At 48.5% G+C, this 19,099-nt stretch overlaps 1 protein-coding gene across 2 annotated transcripts in view; it reads left to right on the top strand.

Annotated features, from left to right (window-relative positions):
• The window catches only part of LOC136382842 (UDP-N-acetylglucosamine transporter TMEM241), a 101,967-nt gene that overhangs the window by 28,750 nt on the left and 54,118 nt on the right, over positions 1 to 19,099 (top strand). For both annotated transcript variants that reach the window (XM_066352200.1, XM_066352201.1), the window contains 3 exons: positions 428 to 509; positions 12,764 to 12,841; positions 18,730 to 18,755. In XM_066352200.1, the coding sequence (XP_066208297.1) occupies positions 428 to 509; positions 12,764 to 12,841; positions 18,730 to 18,755 (186 nt within the window). The remainder of the gene's footprint in view (positions 1 to 427; positions 510 to 12,763; positions 12,842 to 18,729; positions 18,756 to 19,099) is intronic.

The raw sequence follows: 19,099 nt of genomic DNA, 5'->3' as shown, positions 1-19,099 counted from the left end.
AGAAACGGGGAGAGACAGTCAGACAGACTCCCGCATGCGCCCGACCGGGATCCACCTGGCACGCCCACCAGGGGCAACGCTCTGCTCACCAGGGGGCGATGCTCTGCCCCTCCAGGGCGTCACTCTGTTGCGACCAGAGCCACTCTAGCGCCTGGGGCAGAGGCCAAGGAGCCATCCCCAGCGCCCGGGCCATCTTTGCTCCAATGGAGTCTCGGCTGCGGGAGGGGAAGAGAGACAGAGAGGAAGGAGAGGGGGAGGGGTGGAGAAGCAGATGGGTGCTTCTCCTGTGTGCCCTGGCCGGGAATCGAACCTGGGACCCCTGCACGCCAGGCCAATGCTCTACCACTGAGCCAACCGGCCAGGGCCCCAGCTAGGTCTTTTGGACATAAAGTGACAGGTTTATCCTGGCCTCTTTTCTTCTTTCTAGATCTGCTGTTTTGAGGTGGCTTCCTGCTTCAGTGCTGTTTGTGGGCATAATCTATGCTGGTTCCAGAGCACTGTCCAGACTGGTAAGTGTTAGAGGTTTGAGGGGACAGCCTTCTTTCTTCTGCTCCTTTGCCTTTTAACTTTCTGCTCCCAGGTCAATAGGGGACAAAGCACAAGCCAGATTGGAGAATAAGCCTTGGACTTGGTGCCATCATGAGGCCTTGGACCTCCTCTACCTGAATTGAAGATAAACAGATAATAGGGAAGGGCCAGCTTGTTTTATAAGATGGACAGGCACAGCTGGAGGTGCAGGAAGAAAGAACAGTGACATTTGTGGCACTCGTCACAGATAGGGCCAGCCTGCCCTGTCCGAATGCAGGCTATCCTCAGGAGCAAGGAGAGAGGGTTTAGCTTGCTCCTTGCTCCTGGGGAACCATAACCCTGCCCATTGGTAATGTGGCCGGGGCACACTGGGTTCAGTTGTGGATGTACGTGCCTGGCACAGAATCGATACCCACTAGCATGAGGATGCTAGTGAAAAATGTCTCTACTCCCTCCTCCTCCTCTGTCTTCCCAGGATTGGGCTCCTCAAGGGTGGGAGCTGTGAAGAACAAACTTCTTCCAGTTACATTATATGGAACTCCAAAAGTGGAGTGAGTTTGCCATCGAAAGAGAATCCGTTAATACCACCATTAACCAGAGACTAAGCACATGGCTTAAAAAAATCAGTACCGCAAGTAATGACTCTTCATGTGTTTTACCCTGACCACTAACTTTTTGTCTATTAAAAAATTATTGAATTCCTATTTTTGGAAAAATGCAAAATTTACAAAACAATTCAGGCCTTTTATGTAAAGCTTGTTGTTACGTTGGTCCCTTAGCTGTCAGATATGAGAACAGTGAAAAGCAAACCAGATCTGCCTGGCTGGATGACTATACTATTGTTAGGACAACAGCAGAATTGCAAAATAGCGGCTGAGAATTAATAGCAGCAATTTATAAATTAAATCAAAATTTTTACATCATGATTTATAACCCTAAGGAGATGGGATGGTGTTCACAATGCGGGGGGTGGGGGCGTCCTGGGTGGTCCTGAGAGTAACCCACAGTGCATGGTGGTGCTCAGCCCAGACCGGATGCCCACAGCTGGCTCTGGCCCCCTTCCCAAGTCAGTGAGACTCCTGTTCGCCTGCTGCCTAACTTTACAGCCTGGCCTGTGGGGGGCGCTTCTCCTCCTGTAGTGGAGTATAGCATTTGGTAGAAAAACAATGTGTTGTCCAAAGGCCTCTAAAGTTTTTCTAAGACCTGGGTAGTTATTGATGCCAGAATTTTGACGTTTGAATAATTAACATGTGCTAATAATAAAATATTTTTTTGTTTGTTCAGTGCTTTTTCATGTTTCCAGAGTGATCTATTTTCTGTATCTTCGTGTTTCTCATGGTCACCTGATCGGTGCTGGGTGACCACCTGACAGTGGAAGGAACTCAGGTGTGGGAAGTCTTGATCATCTGCCTCTGGTTCTAGATAGTGGCAGCTCTTCTGACCTTTTGCCTTTTCAGATTTGCTCTTTAAGACCAATGCCTATGGATTTTAGAACAGGCCCAGGGTATAGTAGTCATGCATAACTCCAGACTCTTTTGGTTGCAAGTGTTGGAAAGCTCATAAACTAGTCTACATACGAGGGAAATTCACTGTTTCACGTGAGTGAAATGTCAGGCAAGGCTTGATCCAGAGGATCCAATAACACACTCAGAATCCAGTTTCTGTGTTTCTGTCTTTTAATTCTGCTCTCTGCCTTTGCCTCCTTTCACAGCCAGACCCCAATCTCATGGGTGTTGTTGACTCCACACTCAGATCTTCACAATTTTAAGTCTGATGGAAAGAGACTGTCTTTTTGTGGTTCCTGTGTGAGTCCCTGGATTCTCGCTGTTTGGATCATTCAGGTCCACTGCCCAGCACAGGTCTGAAAGCTAACCAGGAGCATGGGGTCGTGATGACTGTCTGGCCCTGGACCACTCCCTCTCTGAACTAGTCACCATGGCTAGAAAGACTTAGAGAGCCTGACCTGTGGTGGCGCAGTGGATAAAGCATCGACCTGGAAATGCTGAGGCCGCCGGTTCGAAACCCTGGGCTTGCCTGGTCAAGGCACATATGGGAGTTGATGCTTCCAGCTCCTGCCCCCTTCTCTCTCTCTGTCTCTCTCTATCCCTCTCTCCTCCTTAAAAAAATTAATAAATAAAAAAATAAAGACTCAGAGCACTGTTTAGCCAGCCCTCAACATACCTAGATTCCACAAACCAAGAGAGGTTGTGGCAGGTCCTCAATACTGGGTGCTTCACCAAAAGAAGGGGTAAGGATACTAGATGGCATAAAAACCCTCAAAAATCCATCATAAATGTCAGTGAATATGTTTGCAGGCAGATGGGGAGTTGTACAACCTAGAAAGTGCTTTTTGAAATGTGACCCACAGACATTGCCGGTCATGAGCTCTGTGTTATCCATCCTAGGAGACTGGGCCGGAATGCACATCAACTTCCGCACTAAACCTACGGCTTAGTTGAGCTGACATTTCATTTTTACAGCAACACTTTCTGTGGAAGGAAGCAAAGAATTGATTTATGTTCTGGTGCGGGCTGCTTATCTTCTTGAGGCTCAGCACTGTGAGTAGCATTGACCTAGAGCACAGTCTCCTTTAATAGGTAAAAAGAAGCTCTCACAAATCAAACTCTTTGAGCAAAGGGAAAAACCAAAACCCCCAATAGCCCAGTTAGGGGAGGAGGACAGACAGGAGACACACACTGTGTTGTAGGTGTAGCGTACTTTCTTTGTTTTCTGAGTTCTTTGTTTTCACGTACTTGCCTAAAACTTCATAAAGTGGATTAAACATGAGGTACTTGTACAGCTTGTGTTAGATAGAAAATAGGCATCAGTATGCTGGCGCCAAGCTGTCAGTTTAATGAATCCATGAAAAATTGGGGGACAAGTGCTCATTTAAAATCTGTGGGTTGCCCTGGCCGGTTGGCTCAGTGGTAGAGCGTCGGCCTAGTGTGCGGAGGACCCGGGTTCGATTCCTGGCCAGGGCACACAGGAGAAGCGCCCATTTGCTTCTCCACCCCTCCGCTGCGCTTTCCTCTCTGTCTCTCTCTTCCCCTCCCGCAGCCAAGGCTCCATTGGAGCAAAGATGGCCCGGGCACTGGGGATGGCTCCTTGGTCTCTGCCTCAGGCGCTAGAGTGGCTCTGGTCGTGGCAGAGCAAAGCCCTGGAGGGGCAGAGCATCGCCCCTTGGTGGGCAGAGCATCGCCCCTGGTGGGCGTGCCGGGTGGATCCCGGTCGGGCGCATGCGGGAGTCTGTCTGACTGTCTCTCCCTGTTTCCAGCTTCAGAAAAATGAAAAAATAAATAAATAAAATCCGTGGGTGCATTGTTATGCAAAATACTCTGTAGGTAGCTTTGCTCTGTAAAGGCCTCCTGTCTCTGACAAGACTTGGAAGGTCTGTTCTCCTGATGTGCAGCTCCTGAGAGGAAGCTGGTTTAACTCTGCAAAGGCCCAGTGGGGACAGCACTTTCGTGACTTTTCCACCTCAAACTCAGAAACAAATGCTATACAGAGTTAAGGGAAAGAAGTTCTTCTTGTGGCTAACCATTATCAAGTATTTCTTAGGGACCTACTGTGTGCTGAAGGCTTCATGACAAATCACGGTTCCTGATCTTGAGGAACTTCAGAGGGAGTCAGTGAGAGACACACAGCTCACTGTGGCAATAGCCACCATGAATATTCAATGGTAGTATGTGCTGGGCCCTTCCCATTGCCAACCTTCATGGCATGAAGTTGGACTTAATTACTCCTATTGACAGCTGAGGAAACAGATGCAAATTACTTGGCCAAGGTCAACAGCTAGTAAAAGTTAAAATAGAGGTCCAGACCCAAGTTTGTTAGCTATGCAGTGCCTCTCCAAAGCTCACCCTGTTTCTGCCCTAAATTATACCCGCCAGAGGGGACCCGCCAGCAGGACGGAGAGGGGCCGAGGCCGGGTGGGGCACTGTGTCGTTGCTCTCTCTTCACTGGGGCCAATCCAGGCCTGCTTCTCCAGCTTCCCACAATACATAAGCTCACAGTGGTGATGGCTCTGCTGGCATGTGTGCCAGTCTTTGGAGGGACAGTACAGTCTTGACCAGTCACTACTATTCTTGTTATAATTTTCTGGCCAGAAGCCTTCTCAGGTAGACAGGGTGCCTCAAAGCCCGTGCTGGCCACTGTTCAGAACATGTCTGCAGATTCACACATGATGAGGGTGCCTGTGGGGGGCCATGCTGGGGTGGGTGATTTGGCTCCTCAAACCATGCTATGTCCTTGCTTGGGGAAGCCGGAGTCGGCAGTTGGAGAGAGTCTGCAAATCTTAAGTTAAGCCATCTTAACAGCACTGGACTTGGTGTCTTACTCAGCTCTTTGATCTTGGTCCTTCCCTAATTGCTTGTCAGGGTATCTGTCTTTTGTGAGCACGACATTCACTCAACACGCTGGGATGGAGATTGGATGGGGGTGTTGCTGAGGAAACACACATGGAGTGAGTTAGTTAAGTAAACTGGAGACCTCTTTGTTTGGCTCCAATGTCATGTAAAGGAGCTGGAGCCACAAAGGGGAAGAATGTAAGTGTTGACGTGGAGTGGAGACTCTTCCCCTCATGTTCCTGTCCCCGCTGGGTAGAGGCAGCTCTCTCCTTTCCCCTTGGTTTCTTCTCAGAGCCGATCAGAGTCCCATTGCAAGGACCACTTATAAAGATGTGGGCTCTCTGGCAAAATAGGAAACCCCTCCTCTGGATTTTACTTATCTACTCGTTCCATCTAAAGATGTTCTCTATAGTGCTTATAAAGTGACTTATTAACATGGTGCTCCAAGGGGAAACTTCACAACATGGGACTGGGCAATGATTTCTTGGATGTGACAACAAAGACACAGTCATCAGAAGAAAGAAGAGATGAATTGGACTTTATCAAAATGAAAAACTTTGGAACATCAAAGAACATATTAACAGAGTAAAAAGGCAACCCACAGAATGGGAGAAAATATCTGCAAATCATTTATCTGATAAGGGATTAATATCAACAACAAAAACCAAATAACCTGATTAAAAAAACGGGCAAGACTTACATAGACATTTCTCCAAAGAAGATCTACGAATGGCCAATAAATTAATGAAAAGATGCTCAACATCATTAATCATCAGGAAAATACAAATCAAAACCATAATGAGATACTACTTCACACCCATTAGACTGGCTATTATCAACAATATAGAAAGTAACAAATATTGGTGAGGATGAGGAGAAATTGGAACCCTTGTTCACTGCTGTTGGGAAAGTAAAATGGTGCTGTGGAAAACAGGTACAGTAAATCCTCCAAGAATTAAAAGTAGAATTACCATACGGTCCAGAAAATCTACTTCTGAGTACGCACCCCCCAAAAAAAATTGAAAACAGGAATTGAACAGATTTTTGTACACCGATGCTCATAGCAGCATTATTCACAACAGCCAAAGGTGGAAGCAACCCAAGTGTCCATTGGTGGGTGAATGGATAAACAAAGTGGGGGAGATGCACAAAACGAAATATTATGCAGCCTTAAAAAGGAAGGAAATTCTGACACATGCTACAGCATGGATGACCTTTGAGGACGTTATATTAAGTGATATAAGCCAGTCTCAAAAGGACAAACACTGTGAGTCCACATATATGAGGACCCTGGAGTAGTCGAACTCATAGAGGCAGAGGTGGAATGGTGCCTGCCAGGGGCTGGGAGAGAGGAGAAGACAGGTTAATATTTATTTATTTATTTATTTATTAATTTTTGTATTTTTCTGAAGCTGGAAACGGGGAGAGACAGTCAGACAGACTCCCACATGCGCCCGACCGGGATCCACCCGGCACGCCCACCAGGGGCGACGCTCTGCCCCTCCGGGGCATCGCTCTACCGCAACCAGAGCCACTCTAGCGCCTGGGGCAGAGGCCAAGGAGCCATCCCCAGCGCCCGGGCCATCTTTGCTCCAATGGAGCCTCGCTGCGGGAGGGGAAGAGAGAGACAGAGAGGGAGGAGAGGGGGAAGGGTAGAGAAGCAGATGGGTGCTTCCCCTGTGTGCCCTGGCCGAGAATCAAACCTGGGACTTCTGCATGCCAGGCCGACGCTCTACCACTGAGCCAACTGGCCAGGGCTAGGTTAATATTTAATAGGTATAGAGTTCACTTTGCAAGATGAAAAATTTCTGTAGACAGATGGTGGTGATGGTTGTACAACAATATAAATGTAGTTAACGCCATTTTAACTTAAAATGGTTAAAATTATAAATTTTATATGTATATTTTACAACAATTTAAAATATACATTTATCTTTAAACACCTTTGGATCCAATGGAGATTTTCTTGGGGATTATATGAAGAGGAAGGAAAGATCATGGTCTCTCACTGGCCTCACTCATAACTTCTTCTCATGCTGTGGGATATGCACACTTATTTCTGTGCACTTGCGTAAAAAGGGTGAGAGCCATTCACTGAGAGCAGGCCAGCCTGCCCTCTCTTCTAGCCCGTGCATTCATTCAGGTTCTCAAGTGAGCAAGCCAGAGAACTGAGGCCGCCTTTAGTTCCACTCTTACTCCCATGCATTCCACGCTGGAGGAGTTCCTATATTTTGAGGTGTCTTTTCTCATACATCAAAGCCCTTAAATGTGGACAAGGCCTGCCAGGGGTGAGGACGATGGAGACACAAAGACCTGACTCCGGGGACCAGGTTCAGTGACACAGATCCGATTTATTCAGGAAGTAAGCTAGCTTATATACACAGGTTCAGCCTATAGGGTGTTACAGCGTGTCTTTCACAGCCAATGGCTAAAAAGGTCAGGGAGCTGCCTGGTTGGCGCTGAGTTACTTCCTTTCAGCGGGCGAGCTTCCTCCTGGGTGTGCCTAGGAGGGTTTCCGGTGCTGGATTGTTCTCACAGCATTGCATCAGCCACAGCTGCTAGGAATGCGCTCTGCACTCCATCCACTCCTAAACTTGGGTCAGCTGCTTAATGTGATGCCCACATGAAGGACTGAGATGACTTCTCAGCTTGTACTGCAGATACACTGGGAAAGAGGGGAGTCTGGTCCTCTGCCCTTAAGAAGTTTGTCATCTAACAACAGAATAATAAAATTAATATAAATAAATACTTAAACTTCATGCAAATCAATTTATAAATGTGCTTATTTATACATATATACATGTACAAAAATACCTCATCAACCTCCAAAAAGGACGTCTGGTGGCTTAAAAGAATGATTATGATTAAAAAGAGATAAACATTTTTTAAAAAAATAGAGATCAAAGAAGTAAATGAGAGAACAGTAAGACTTAACACATAGAAATTTATGCTGTCAAATTTTACAAAATAAATATTAGTTGGGTCTTGAGCTTTCTGCAGCCAAATACAAAAGTTACAAGACTCACACTGCTTGTGAGCTAATAGTGGGGGCATTGCCACAGAAAAGCCGAGCTCTTCCTTGCTCTCAGGCGCTGAGTCCTCACGAAGGGCAGACAGGGCCGCTTAGGGAGGCAGGGTCTGCAGTACGTCTTTATTATGAACAAAATGGTAATCTGGTTTCTCGGATCTTCATGCATTTTTGAGGCACGGTGGCATAGTGCGATTCAGTAGGAGCAGTTCTCTGGGCTGAACCACCGTTCTCGAGTTTTCTGGCTCCATCACAGGTCGGCAGACTGCCGTTAGGCAGCCTTCTAGAACCTTATTTCTGGCCTGCACAATTTCGGTAAAAGTTGTGCTTTTATTAAAAAATTAAATAAAGGAATATAGCTTTTAATCAAAGCTACATTCTCTGGCAAAGGGCCTGAAGTGCAATTATTCTATATTATAGGTTAAGGCCATGCCCACACATTGAAAAATCACCCCAAAAGAAAGTAAGATTGACATTGTTTTACAAATTTTAAGAAGTCGTCCACCCCTCTGCAGAGTGACCCAAGCCGTGCCTGTGAGTAGGGCCACTATTTTCCATAGGAAGCTGGTCCAAGTCAGTCCTAACACCTGAACAAAATAGCAATGAAGTCTTCAAAATTCCACTCTGGGAAGCATGGGAATAATGAAAGATTTTAAGTTATAGTTACCAATATCTCTTCACAGCCAGAGAAAAATTTCTAATGGTACATGGATTAAACGTTGAATTTTATGCTAATGAACTCTAAGAATAAATTCGTTGCAAATTGTGCCCCTAAGTAACTAAACGAATTGTCCTGCAGTGAATTTGAATTTGGTCAATTACATTTTGTGTCACAATGATGATTTGGGATTTATGGTAGGTGATCTTGGGCCATTTTTTCTGATGAAAGATGTTAGGATCTTTTGTTGTTGAGGCCATTCCTACAGCCTTGACAATGTGGAGGGCATGCTTATTTTTCTGTTCTCTTCAGCAAGAAGCAAGTGTTTAGATCATCCAATTATTAAGAGGCAGGTTAAAAAAAGAACCAGAATATATTTCTCTATTTTCTCATCTGTGTAATGAGAATATAGTAGTAGTATTGTCCTCATAGAGTTATAAAGATTAAATATGTCAAAGTTCTTAGAACAGTGTCTGGAACATAATATGCATTCAGTATGTCTTAGCTGTTGTTATTGCTGTTATCTTTTCTCAGATTTCGTTGGATTTGACAAAGTAAGTCCTGCTGACCCTCGCTCCATAAAGATAATAAAGGGCTGGTTTTCTGAAAGAATCAGTCACTAGTAGGTCTCCTGAACTATTAGTATAGATCACACTGGGTCTTGTGCACAGACGTAGAGGCCAAGGGAAACCACACTGCCTCAGTATTGTTTCTGATGGATCTCTACGGAGGCTGATATAGTCAGTTGTAGAACTACTGTTTCTAAAGCCTGCTAGCTTCGCAGTAGAAAAAAATAGCTTGAGAAATTCTGATTGAATTTTTTTTTAGGTACAAATGGAATATATCTTTTTTTTTTAATTGGCATAAAGTTTATTCTGTGTTCCTCCATTTTAGATCATACCAGTTTTATTACTAGAGGAAGCCGACTGGCAGGACTTGGAACACACCAGTCGTATTGGACTATGGACAGCGATAGGTCTAGGGTATTTATACAAGGAGCTTGATATGATTTAGATATTAAAACATGCGGCCCTGGCTGGTTGGCTCAGTGGTAGAGCGTCGGCCTGGCGTGCAGGAGTCCTGGGTTTGATTCCCGGCCAAGGCACACAGGAGAGGCGCCCATCTGCTTCTCCACCCCTCCCCCTCTCCTTCCTCTCTGTCTCTCTCTTCCCCTCCCTCAGTCGAGGCTCCATTGGAGCAAAAGTTGGCCTGGGTGCTGAGGATGGCTTCATGGCCTCTGCCTCGGGCACTAGAATGGCTCTGGTTGCAATAGAGCAACGCCCTAGATGGGCAGAGCATTGCCCCCTGGTGGGCATGCCGGGTGGATCCTGGTCGGGCGCATGCGGGAGTCTGTCTGACTGCCTTCCCGTTTCCAACTTCAGAAAAATGCAAAAAACAAACAAACAAAAAAGTAACATGCGGCTAAGAATGTGAACTTTGCAGTTGGGCCTGGACTGGAGTCATGGTTCTGTCCCTGAACTAGCTGTGAGCACTCTGGCAAGTATTTAATCTCCTGAGCCTCGGTTTCCTTGCCTATAAATCAGGGTCACAGCACCCACTAATACAGTTGTGCAGAGGAAGTTTAAATAAGAGAATGCAATGAAAATAATTGCTCCTGTGCTCAACACATAATTGGTAGCTATTCTTAATATACTTTAAAATCAATCTTATATGTATAGATAGATCCCTTTCCAGAATCTATTCTCAGAGGAGCACCCAGGGAGGTTTAGAAACCTGTCCACAGGTTATAAGGTTGGGAAAATTAAGGCTCTTTGAGGTCTAGATTTAGAGTCTAGACCTCCATAATTTCAGTCCTAAATCTGGCCTCATTATTGATTTTATAGTCAAGGAGTCAAAATATTTAAATGAATAAGATCCAAATTGTCCTTTAATATTCACTTTCATGTGCCGCATGATTAACCTGTCCAAGATTTTCCTTGCCATCTTCTCAAGCCGAGAACTAGAAGGCCAGGGTCCAAGTGTGCCAAACATGGCATTATGGATAAAGCCAGTTGCAAACAAACAAACAAACAAACACCTCATAAAAATAATTTAAAACAAAATAATTTTAAGGGGAATAAAAAGCACAAATGTCAAATAAAATAGAAAATAATTAAAAAGAAAAGGCAGTTTGAGTTGAATTTTTAATGAAAGATAAAATAAGAGCAGAGAACATTAAAGGCGAGGGAAATGTAAGGCAAGAACTCGAGAGAAGTAAATCAGTGCAGCTTAGAACAAAGTGCTAAAATAGGGCGGGGCTATAAAATTATGAAAGTTTTAAAAGCAAGGTAAAAATATATCCTCCAAAAAGATAATGACCAAATTCATCCGGGAGTAGGTGAGAAGTGTGATCTTTAAGCAGGTGCTCTGAGCTGGGACAGTTTCCCAATTGAGGAGCCTTGTGGAGGCTGCTGAGGGTGGGCGTGGTATCAGTTAATACAGACGACCTTTCGAATAGTGCCCCTGAACCACTCACTACATCCTGCACCGTCATTATTTCCGCGGTTCTTCCTAATAGCTGCTGATTGTAGATACTGTTATCCTCATACTTCAGAGGAGCAAACTAGGGCTTGGGTCACTGCCCTGTTCCACTAGCAGATAGTGGAGCTGGGGCCTGAAGCCCAGTCTGATGCCAAAACCCATGCACGTCCGTTACCTTTTTCTGCCTTCTAGGAAAATCACCATCATCAACAGCAAAGACGATAACAAAACCCCATGCCCCTAAATCCTTCCCCCTCACCTTGTCAAGATTTTCTATGAAACTAGGAGAGACTGGCATTCCCAGCCAACAGCCCAGCTCTAGTCAATGCGCAGTGGGTACTTTGTGTCTTAATAACCCATTGGAGTGTTACTTTCCTTTTTCTCCCTTTTTTGTGTTTTGGTGCGAAGTTGATTCCAGTTATTCAAATGTTAGCCTCAGTTCAGTTTCCTAAATGTCTCCTGACTGTGGACACACTGCCCATCTTCACTGCTACTCCCAAGTCCAGGCCACCGTCTTTGTCGTTCTTGCCTTAGTTTCCTGTGGCTGCTGTGACAAATGACCACATACATGGGTGGCTCGGAACAACAGTCGTTTAGTCTCTCCTGTTCTGGAGACCAGAACTCCAGGGTCAGCATCACCGGGTTGAGATCCAGGTGTGTCAGCAGAACCGCACCCCCTGCAGGGGCTCTAGAGGAGGATGCAGCTGCTGACATTTCTTATCTGTGGCCTTATCACTCCAGTCTCTGCCTCTGTGGTCACGTCACAGCCTCCTCTGTGTGTGTCAAATCTATGCCGTTCTTGGATAGATGCATGTGTTGCCATTTAGGGCCTGCCCCGATAATCCAGGGTAAATTCCCTATTCAAGAGTCTCAACTTAATTACATTTGCAAAGATCCCTTTTCACCATGTAAGGTGGCATTCGCAGGCTCAGGGGTTGGGATGTGGCTATTTTTTGCACAGGGTTGGGGGGGCTCAGTCTACCATGCCTTAGACTTTTGCAACCGTCCCTGCCTCCTGTCCTCTACCCTGCACACACCTTTAAACACACAGCTCGGGTCATGTCACTGTCTGCTTCAAAACTCTTCAGTGGTGCCAATGGCCCTCGGTACATCCTGAGTCCCTGATATGGAGGTGATTACCTTTCCACCTTCCTCTTCCCAATTTCTCCCTCCACATTCTGTTCCACCCACTCAACTCCCCCCACTTGCTGAGGAGCTGGCTTTACTCTGTCCTCGGGGCCATTGTATGATCCTCTGTTTGCAACACATTTTGTCTGGCTCACTCTGGTTCATTATTCAGTTCTCAGGCAGCCTTTGGACTTCACTTCCTCCGAGAGGACTTGCTCTCCCCTCCCTGGGCCAGGTGCACCTTCCTGTGCGCTCTGTTAGAACTCTAACCTTGATAGGGACAGTCTCCCTACTATGTGTTCACCTTGTTCACGGGATGTGTTCCCTGGCACAGTGCTTGACACACAGCAGGTGCTTAACAAATAGGTGTTGATGAGAATACCTGTAGGAGGGGAGCCATACATTCGCCCTGCCTAGAACAATACCACGTCCAGGAGCACCAGTCCATGCAGGAGTTGTTGCTGGAGTGGGTTATACAGTATATGTGAATGCCAGATGTTCCCACGGATCTTTATTTTTAAGCAGAAATCAAGAATTATGTAACTAAAAGATCAAAGAAAATATTTTCATGCTTATTATTCTGTTTTCTTTCAGGCTATTCCTGTGTTTCTCACTTTGCATAATGCAGCTGAAGTTATCATCTGTGGGCACCAGAAATGTTTTTGGAAAGAGGTAAATGATATCGCAAAATGCTAGTTTCACTTCTCTTACTTTAAATGTCAAAGGCACACTTTTTTTTTTTTTTTTTTGGTGTGGCTTAAATTAGTATCTACCTTCTCCTGACATCTGTTGCCAGTCAAGACTGCCTGACGGTGGTTATAAATGTCAAGGACCACAGCTTTGACATCCCTTCAGTTCACCCAGCACGGGCGAGTGCTTGTTGACCACAGGAAGCTCCACTCCAGGCCAGGCCTGAGCCAGGGCCCCTGGGTGCAGGGAGGAGGGACTGGGGGCCTGGGGGCTCCCACCTCCAGCTCCTCCAGGCGCCTCGTGGACATCAGTGTCAGAGCTGCACATGAGGTGCTGGCGGTACTGGCCCGCCTGGGGACGGACGTTCCTTTTCCTCCCGGCCCCAGCTCACCCTCAGACCCGCTAGCACAAGTGGCTTCACTGCTGCTCCATCTGTGAGAAGGGCTGGTAATTCCACCCAACTCACAGAGTTGTTGGGAGGATGCCACGTCAAGTGCTCCTGTCAGTGTCGGCCATGTGACAGATGCTCTGTACATGTTAGCTGTGCTTATTAACATCCGTAGTGGTGGTTTTAGCTTGGTCCCTCTTTTGGGAGTTCCTTTGTTTCTAATATCTGCCCATTTGAAATGATTTTTAAACAAAATTTTGGAACTTTTAAACTAGAGAGGCTGGTAAGCCATTCAGGCAGCACACGTCTTATAGGGATACAGGAGACAGAAGCATCCTTCCTGTGGCCAAGGCCACTCTGCACACCTGTGCACCCATCGTCCTGCCTGCTAGGGCGGCATCTCCGTGGGTTACGTCCCCTCCTGCTCGGTGGGTAGTTAACCTCTCCCCCTCTGCTGGCTTATTCCCTCAGTCTATAAACATGCCCAGTGTTCTCAGTCCACCATGGGTGGAGCAGGCCCTGGGAGACCCACTCACACCCACACAGCACAGGGAGAGTGTGTCTACAAACCAAACCTCAGCAGGAAAGCCAGCGCATGCTTCCTCATGCACCCCCTTCGCCTCCACCTCATCCGTCCTCCTCCTCCTCCTCGCCCGCCACAGCGGGAACAGGGGGTCTCTCGTGCTGTCCACACCCGTGCCCTTGCCCGCCACAGCGGAACAGAGGGTCTCTCGTGCTGTCCACATCCGTGCCCTTGCCCGTCACAGCGGGAACAGAGGGTCTCTCGTGCTGTCCACATCCGTGCCCTTGCCCGCCACAGCGGGCACAGGGGTCTCTCGTGCTGTCCACATCCGTGCCCTTGCCCGCCACAGCGGGAACAGAGGGTCTCTCGTGCTGTCCACATCCGTGTGCCCCTCAGCTCCGCCAGCCCCTGCTCCTGCCCCACCACTACCCTGAAAATGCTCTGGCTGAATCACTGACGCTTCCCTGTGCGACTCCCTTGGTTCATTCATCACCCTACGCCCTTTTACTGACTCCCGTAGCTCACTTGATCCGCACTCCCCGTCCCTGCCGGTCTCTTCCCAGTCTCTGACTCATAGCCACCCATCTTCCTTCTCCTTTGCCCCAGGGTCTCCTAGGGCTCTCTCTGAGGAGCCTTTTGTTCCCATGCCACGCACTTTCTGGACAATCTGACCCACACCCGTGACACCAGCTACCTTCAGTTCACTGGTGACTCCTGAAGCCCCATCTCCAGCCCGGACCTGGCTCTTCAGCTCAGACCCCCTGGCTGCTGGGCCCCAGCCCTGGCTGTGTCCTGAGCATCTGAAATGCAGAGGAATCAAAATGGAGCTGATGTGTTTCTCCACACTTGGTCTCTGGGTGATCCTAATCCCGACCGTCCTCTGCTGAATCAGAAACAGCAAATGAAGGCTAGTGGCCTGGAAGGACCAGTGGGGCGTCCCTGTCGGACTGGCAGGCGGGCTGTGGTGGAACAGGGTCATGAAGGGCCAGGCCCTGGAGCTAGATGGCTCACCTTGCGCCAAGCCCTTCGACCTTGGTCAGCTGACCTAATTTCTCAGTGCCTCAGTGTCCTCATGTGAGTGTATAACCCAAGGCTGTTAACAAACGTGTAACAGTCTGTCTATACGTGCAGAGCACCTGGAGCAGCAGCAGCACAGAGTAGCCCTCGGAGTAAGTTAGCTCACCCAAAGTCATGTTAGATAGTTACTGTGATTTTTGGCAGTGTGTGTTTGAGGTGTAAACTGCCCTAATCACCAGGACTTATTGCTGGGCGATTTTGGGACCCGGGGGGCCTGAAACAGTGACTGCCCTGACACTAACTCCCAAGGTGACTGCCCTGACACTGACTCCCGGGATGACTGCCCTGACACTAACTCCTGAGGTGACTGCCCTGACACTGACTCCCGGGGTGACTGCCCTGACACTGACTCCCAGGGTGACTGCCCTGACACTGACTCCCGGGGTGACTGCCCTGACACTAACTCCCGAGGTGACTGCCCTGACACTAACTCCCGAGGTGTCTGCCCTGACACTAACTCCCAAGGTGACTGCCCTGACACTGACTCCCGAGGTGTCTGCCCTGACACTGACTCCCGAGGTGTCTGCCCTGACACTGACTCCCGGGGTGACTGCCCTGACACTGACTCCCGAGGTGTCTGCCCTGACACTGACTCCCGAGGTGACTGCCCTGACACTGACTCCCGAGGTGTCTGCCCTGACACTGACTCCCGAGGTGTCTGCCCTGACACTGACTCCCAGGGTGACTGCCCTGACACTGACTCCCGAGGTGTCTGCCCTGACACTGACTCCCGAGGTGACTGCCCTGACACTGACTCCCGAGGTGTCTGCCCTGACACTGACTCCCGAGGTGACTGCCCTGACACTGACTCCCGGGGTGACTGCCCTGACACTGACTGCCCTGACACTGACTCCCGGGGTGTCTGCCCTGACACTGACTCCCGAGGTGTCTGCCCTGACACTGACTCCCAGGGTGACTGCCCTGACACTGACTCCCGAGGTGTCTGCCCTGACACTGACTCCCGAGGTGACTGCCCTGACACTGACTCCCGGGGTGACTGTCCTGACACTGACTCCCGAGGTGACTGTCCTGACACTGACTCCCGAGGTGTCTGCCCTGACACTAACTCCCGAGGTGTCTGCCCTGACACTAACTCCCTGCCCTGACACTGACTCCCGAGGTGACTGCCCTGACACTAACTCCCGAGGTGACTGCCCTGACACTGACTCCCGGGGTGACTGCCCTGACACTGACTCCCGAGGTGACTGCCCTGACACTAACTCCCGAGGTGACTGCCCTGACACTGACTCCCAGGGTGACTATCCTGACACTGACTCCCGAGGTGACTGCCCTGACACTGACTCCCGAGGTGACTGTCCTGACACTAACTTCCGAGGTGACTGCCCTGACACTGACTCCCGAGGTGACTGCCCTGACACTGACTCCCGAGGTGACTGCCCTGACACTGACTCCCGGGGTGTCTGCCCTGACACTGACTCCCGAGGTGACTGCCCTGACACTGACTCCCGAGGTGACTGCCCTGACACTGACTCCCGAGGTGACTGCCCTGACACTGACTCCCGGGGTGACTGCCCTGACACTGACTCCCGAGGTGTCTGCCCTGACACTGACTCCCGGGGTGACTGCCCTGACACTAACTCCCGAGGTGACTGCCCTGACACTGACTCCCAGGGTGACTGCCCTGACACTGACTCCCGAGGTGACTGTCCTGACACTAACTTCCGAGGTGACTGCCCTGACACTGACTCCCGAGGTGACTGCCCTGACACTGACTCCCGGGGTGTCTGCCCTGACACTGACTCCCGAGGTGACTGCCCTGACACTGACTCCCGAGGTGTCTGCCCTGACACTGACTCCCGAGGTGACTGCCCTGACACTGACTCCCGGGGTGACTGTCCTGACACTGACTCCCGAGGTGTCTGCCCTGACACTGACTCCCGAGGTGACTGTCCTGACACTAACTTCCGAGGTGACTGCCCTGACACTGACTCCCGGGGTGTCTGCCCTGACACTGACTCCCGAGGTGTCTGCCCTGACACTGACTCCCGAGGTGACTGTCCTGACACTGACTCCCGAGGTGTCTGCCCTGACACTAACTCCCGAGGTGACTGCCCTGACACTGACTCCCAGGGTGACTGCCCTGACACTGACTCCCGAGGTGACTGTCCTGACACTAACTTCCGAGGTGACTGCCCTGACACTGACTCCCGAGGTGTCTGCCCTGACACTGACTGCCCTGACACTGACTCCCGGGGTGTCTGCCCTGACACTGACTCCCGAGGTGTCTGCCCTGACACTGACTCCCGAGGTGTCTGCCCTGACACTGACTCCCGAGGTGACTGCCCTGACACTGACTCCCGGGGTGTCTGCCCTGACACTGACTCCCGAGGTGACTGCCCTGACACTGACTCCCGGGGTGTCTGCCCTGACACTGACTCCCGAGGTGACTGCCCTGACACTGACTCCCGGGGTGACTGCCCTGACACTGACTCCCGAGGTGTCTGCCCTGACACTAACTCCCGAGGTGTTTCTGGAACCCTGAGTGGGTGGAGTCTGACAATGAACTTTTGCTCGTTTTGCTCTCCATGTCTCAGGTCTGAGCTCCTGTAGTCCGAGGGGTTTACAATAAAAAAGGATACTCTCCTCTGGAATGGGTGAACTCTTGCAGGCACCAGACTGGTTGGCTGCCCTTGAACAGAAGCCCCGCATAGTTACCGGGTGCACATGTTACTCCTGGGAGAGTGGGGGCATCCCTTTTGTCCCCCTCCCTCTGTTCCTACACTTCCACCAATTCGTGGAGATGTAGCTTGAAACCTTTCAGTGACACATTTTTCTCATAATAGAGACAATTATCCAGGTGTTCAGAGCCAGTCACCTTTGTGTGGGTCATCCTTTCCTTCCTGAAGGGATAGGTGTCCCCACCAGGGGTCAGTGGAGCCACAGTTGGCATGTCCTCTGTACTCTGTGGAGGAGGGTCCACAAAGGTAAGAGAGTAAAGGGTCTAAAGATGCAGGCTATTGCTTTGTACGTAAACAGAATCTGTTAATCTGTTAGTAATGCGTGAACACTTAAGACCTCCTTCAGAGCAGACCACGTGTTTCTCTGGTCAGCACTTCCCTTTTAAACAATGTGGTCATGCTTCACATTTCATCTGAACTGGAGTCAGAAACTGTCATTTGTCCTCAACTAGCAAAATCACCCTTCTGAAATGTTCAGAATTAATCTGTTATTCTCCTTGACCATTTCCCCTACTGAATACAGAACCATCTATGCTTCTCCCTGCCAGAATTTTCTTCCTGAGGGCAATGACTAATTCCCTTAAACTGTCTTACAAAAAAGAGGTGGTCAAGGTGGAGTCTGCGTTAGAATGTCTTCATTTCAGGGAGTTTAAGTGCCAGGTTGAGATTTTCCCAATCTGCTCTTTCCCTTCTCTGTAGGGGTGGAGTCAAAAGTCCCTTCTTTCTTACTGTTTCTTAATTTACACATCATACCAGAGAATTTATAGCACCGCTGAGAGTCAGAGCTGGATTAATGAAAGGAAAATTTAAAGAGACAGACTGAAGTAGATGTTGAACACAAGCTTAATTTCTTCCCTGGCACAGGTTACATCAACTTCTCTCTTTCTCTCTTTCGTGGTGTGTAAAGTACGGCGAGGCTTGGCCCCGGTGTCGTTTTGGTTGTTCACAAGTAAACCTAATTCAGATGAGAGGGTGGCACAGCTGCATCCAGGGTGCTTTGCTGAGGTGACTCGACGCCGCACCTCTGAGTCATTCTTCATTTGGTCCAAGCAGGAGAAGCCTCGACAAACACTCAAGTGCAGCAAGCTCTTAAGCCCCCCATAAACTTGATCTAAGTATTTTCTTTTATGGAAAAGTTTTTAAAGACTAATTATAAATACAAATCTCTTTATTTTTCACACAGAAAACTTCTCCTGCAAAGCTCTGTAGGTAAGTTTTAAAAAAAACACTCACAAACCTCTAAAATACAAGATTTAACCTGATTTTTAACTGTAATGATAAACTGTTTGTTGAAGATTCATACTTGAGAATTGACAAGGAGATTTATATAAACTCATATATCCCAATTTTGTGTCTTATTCTAAAATTGACTCTCTCTCTTTTTCTGAAATATTGTATTCTTAAGGCAAAAACAACTCGTGCTAGATTTCAGTCATTGATGCCCAAAACTTTCCTAAGAGTTGTGCAATACTGATGGAGAATGAAAATGGAAAACATGGAAATGACTTAAAACTGTAAAAATGATGTTTGCAGTTTATTGGGTTTTTAAGAAT

This window comes from Saccopteryx leptura, chromosome 11 (assembly GCF_036850995.1).
Source record: "Saccopteryx leptura isolate mSacLep1 chromosome 11, mSacLep1_pri_phased_curated, whole genome shotgun sequence".
NCBI lineage: Eukaryota > Metazoa > Chordata > Mammalia > Chiroptera > Emballonuridae > Saccopteryx > Saccopteryx leptura.
This window is presented reverse-complemented; position numbering and strand designations above follow the sequence as displayed.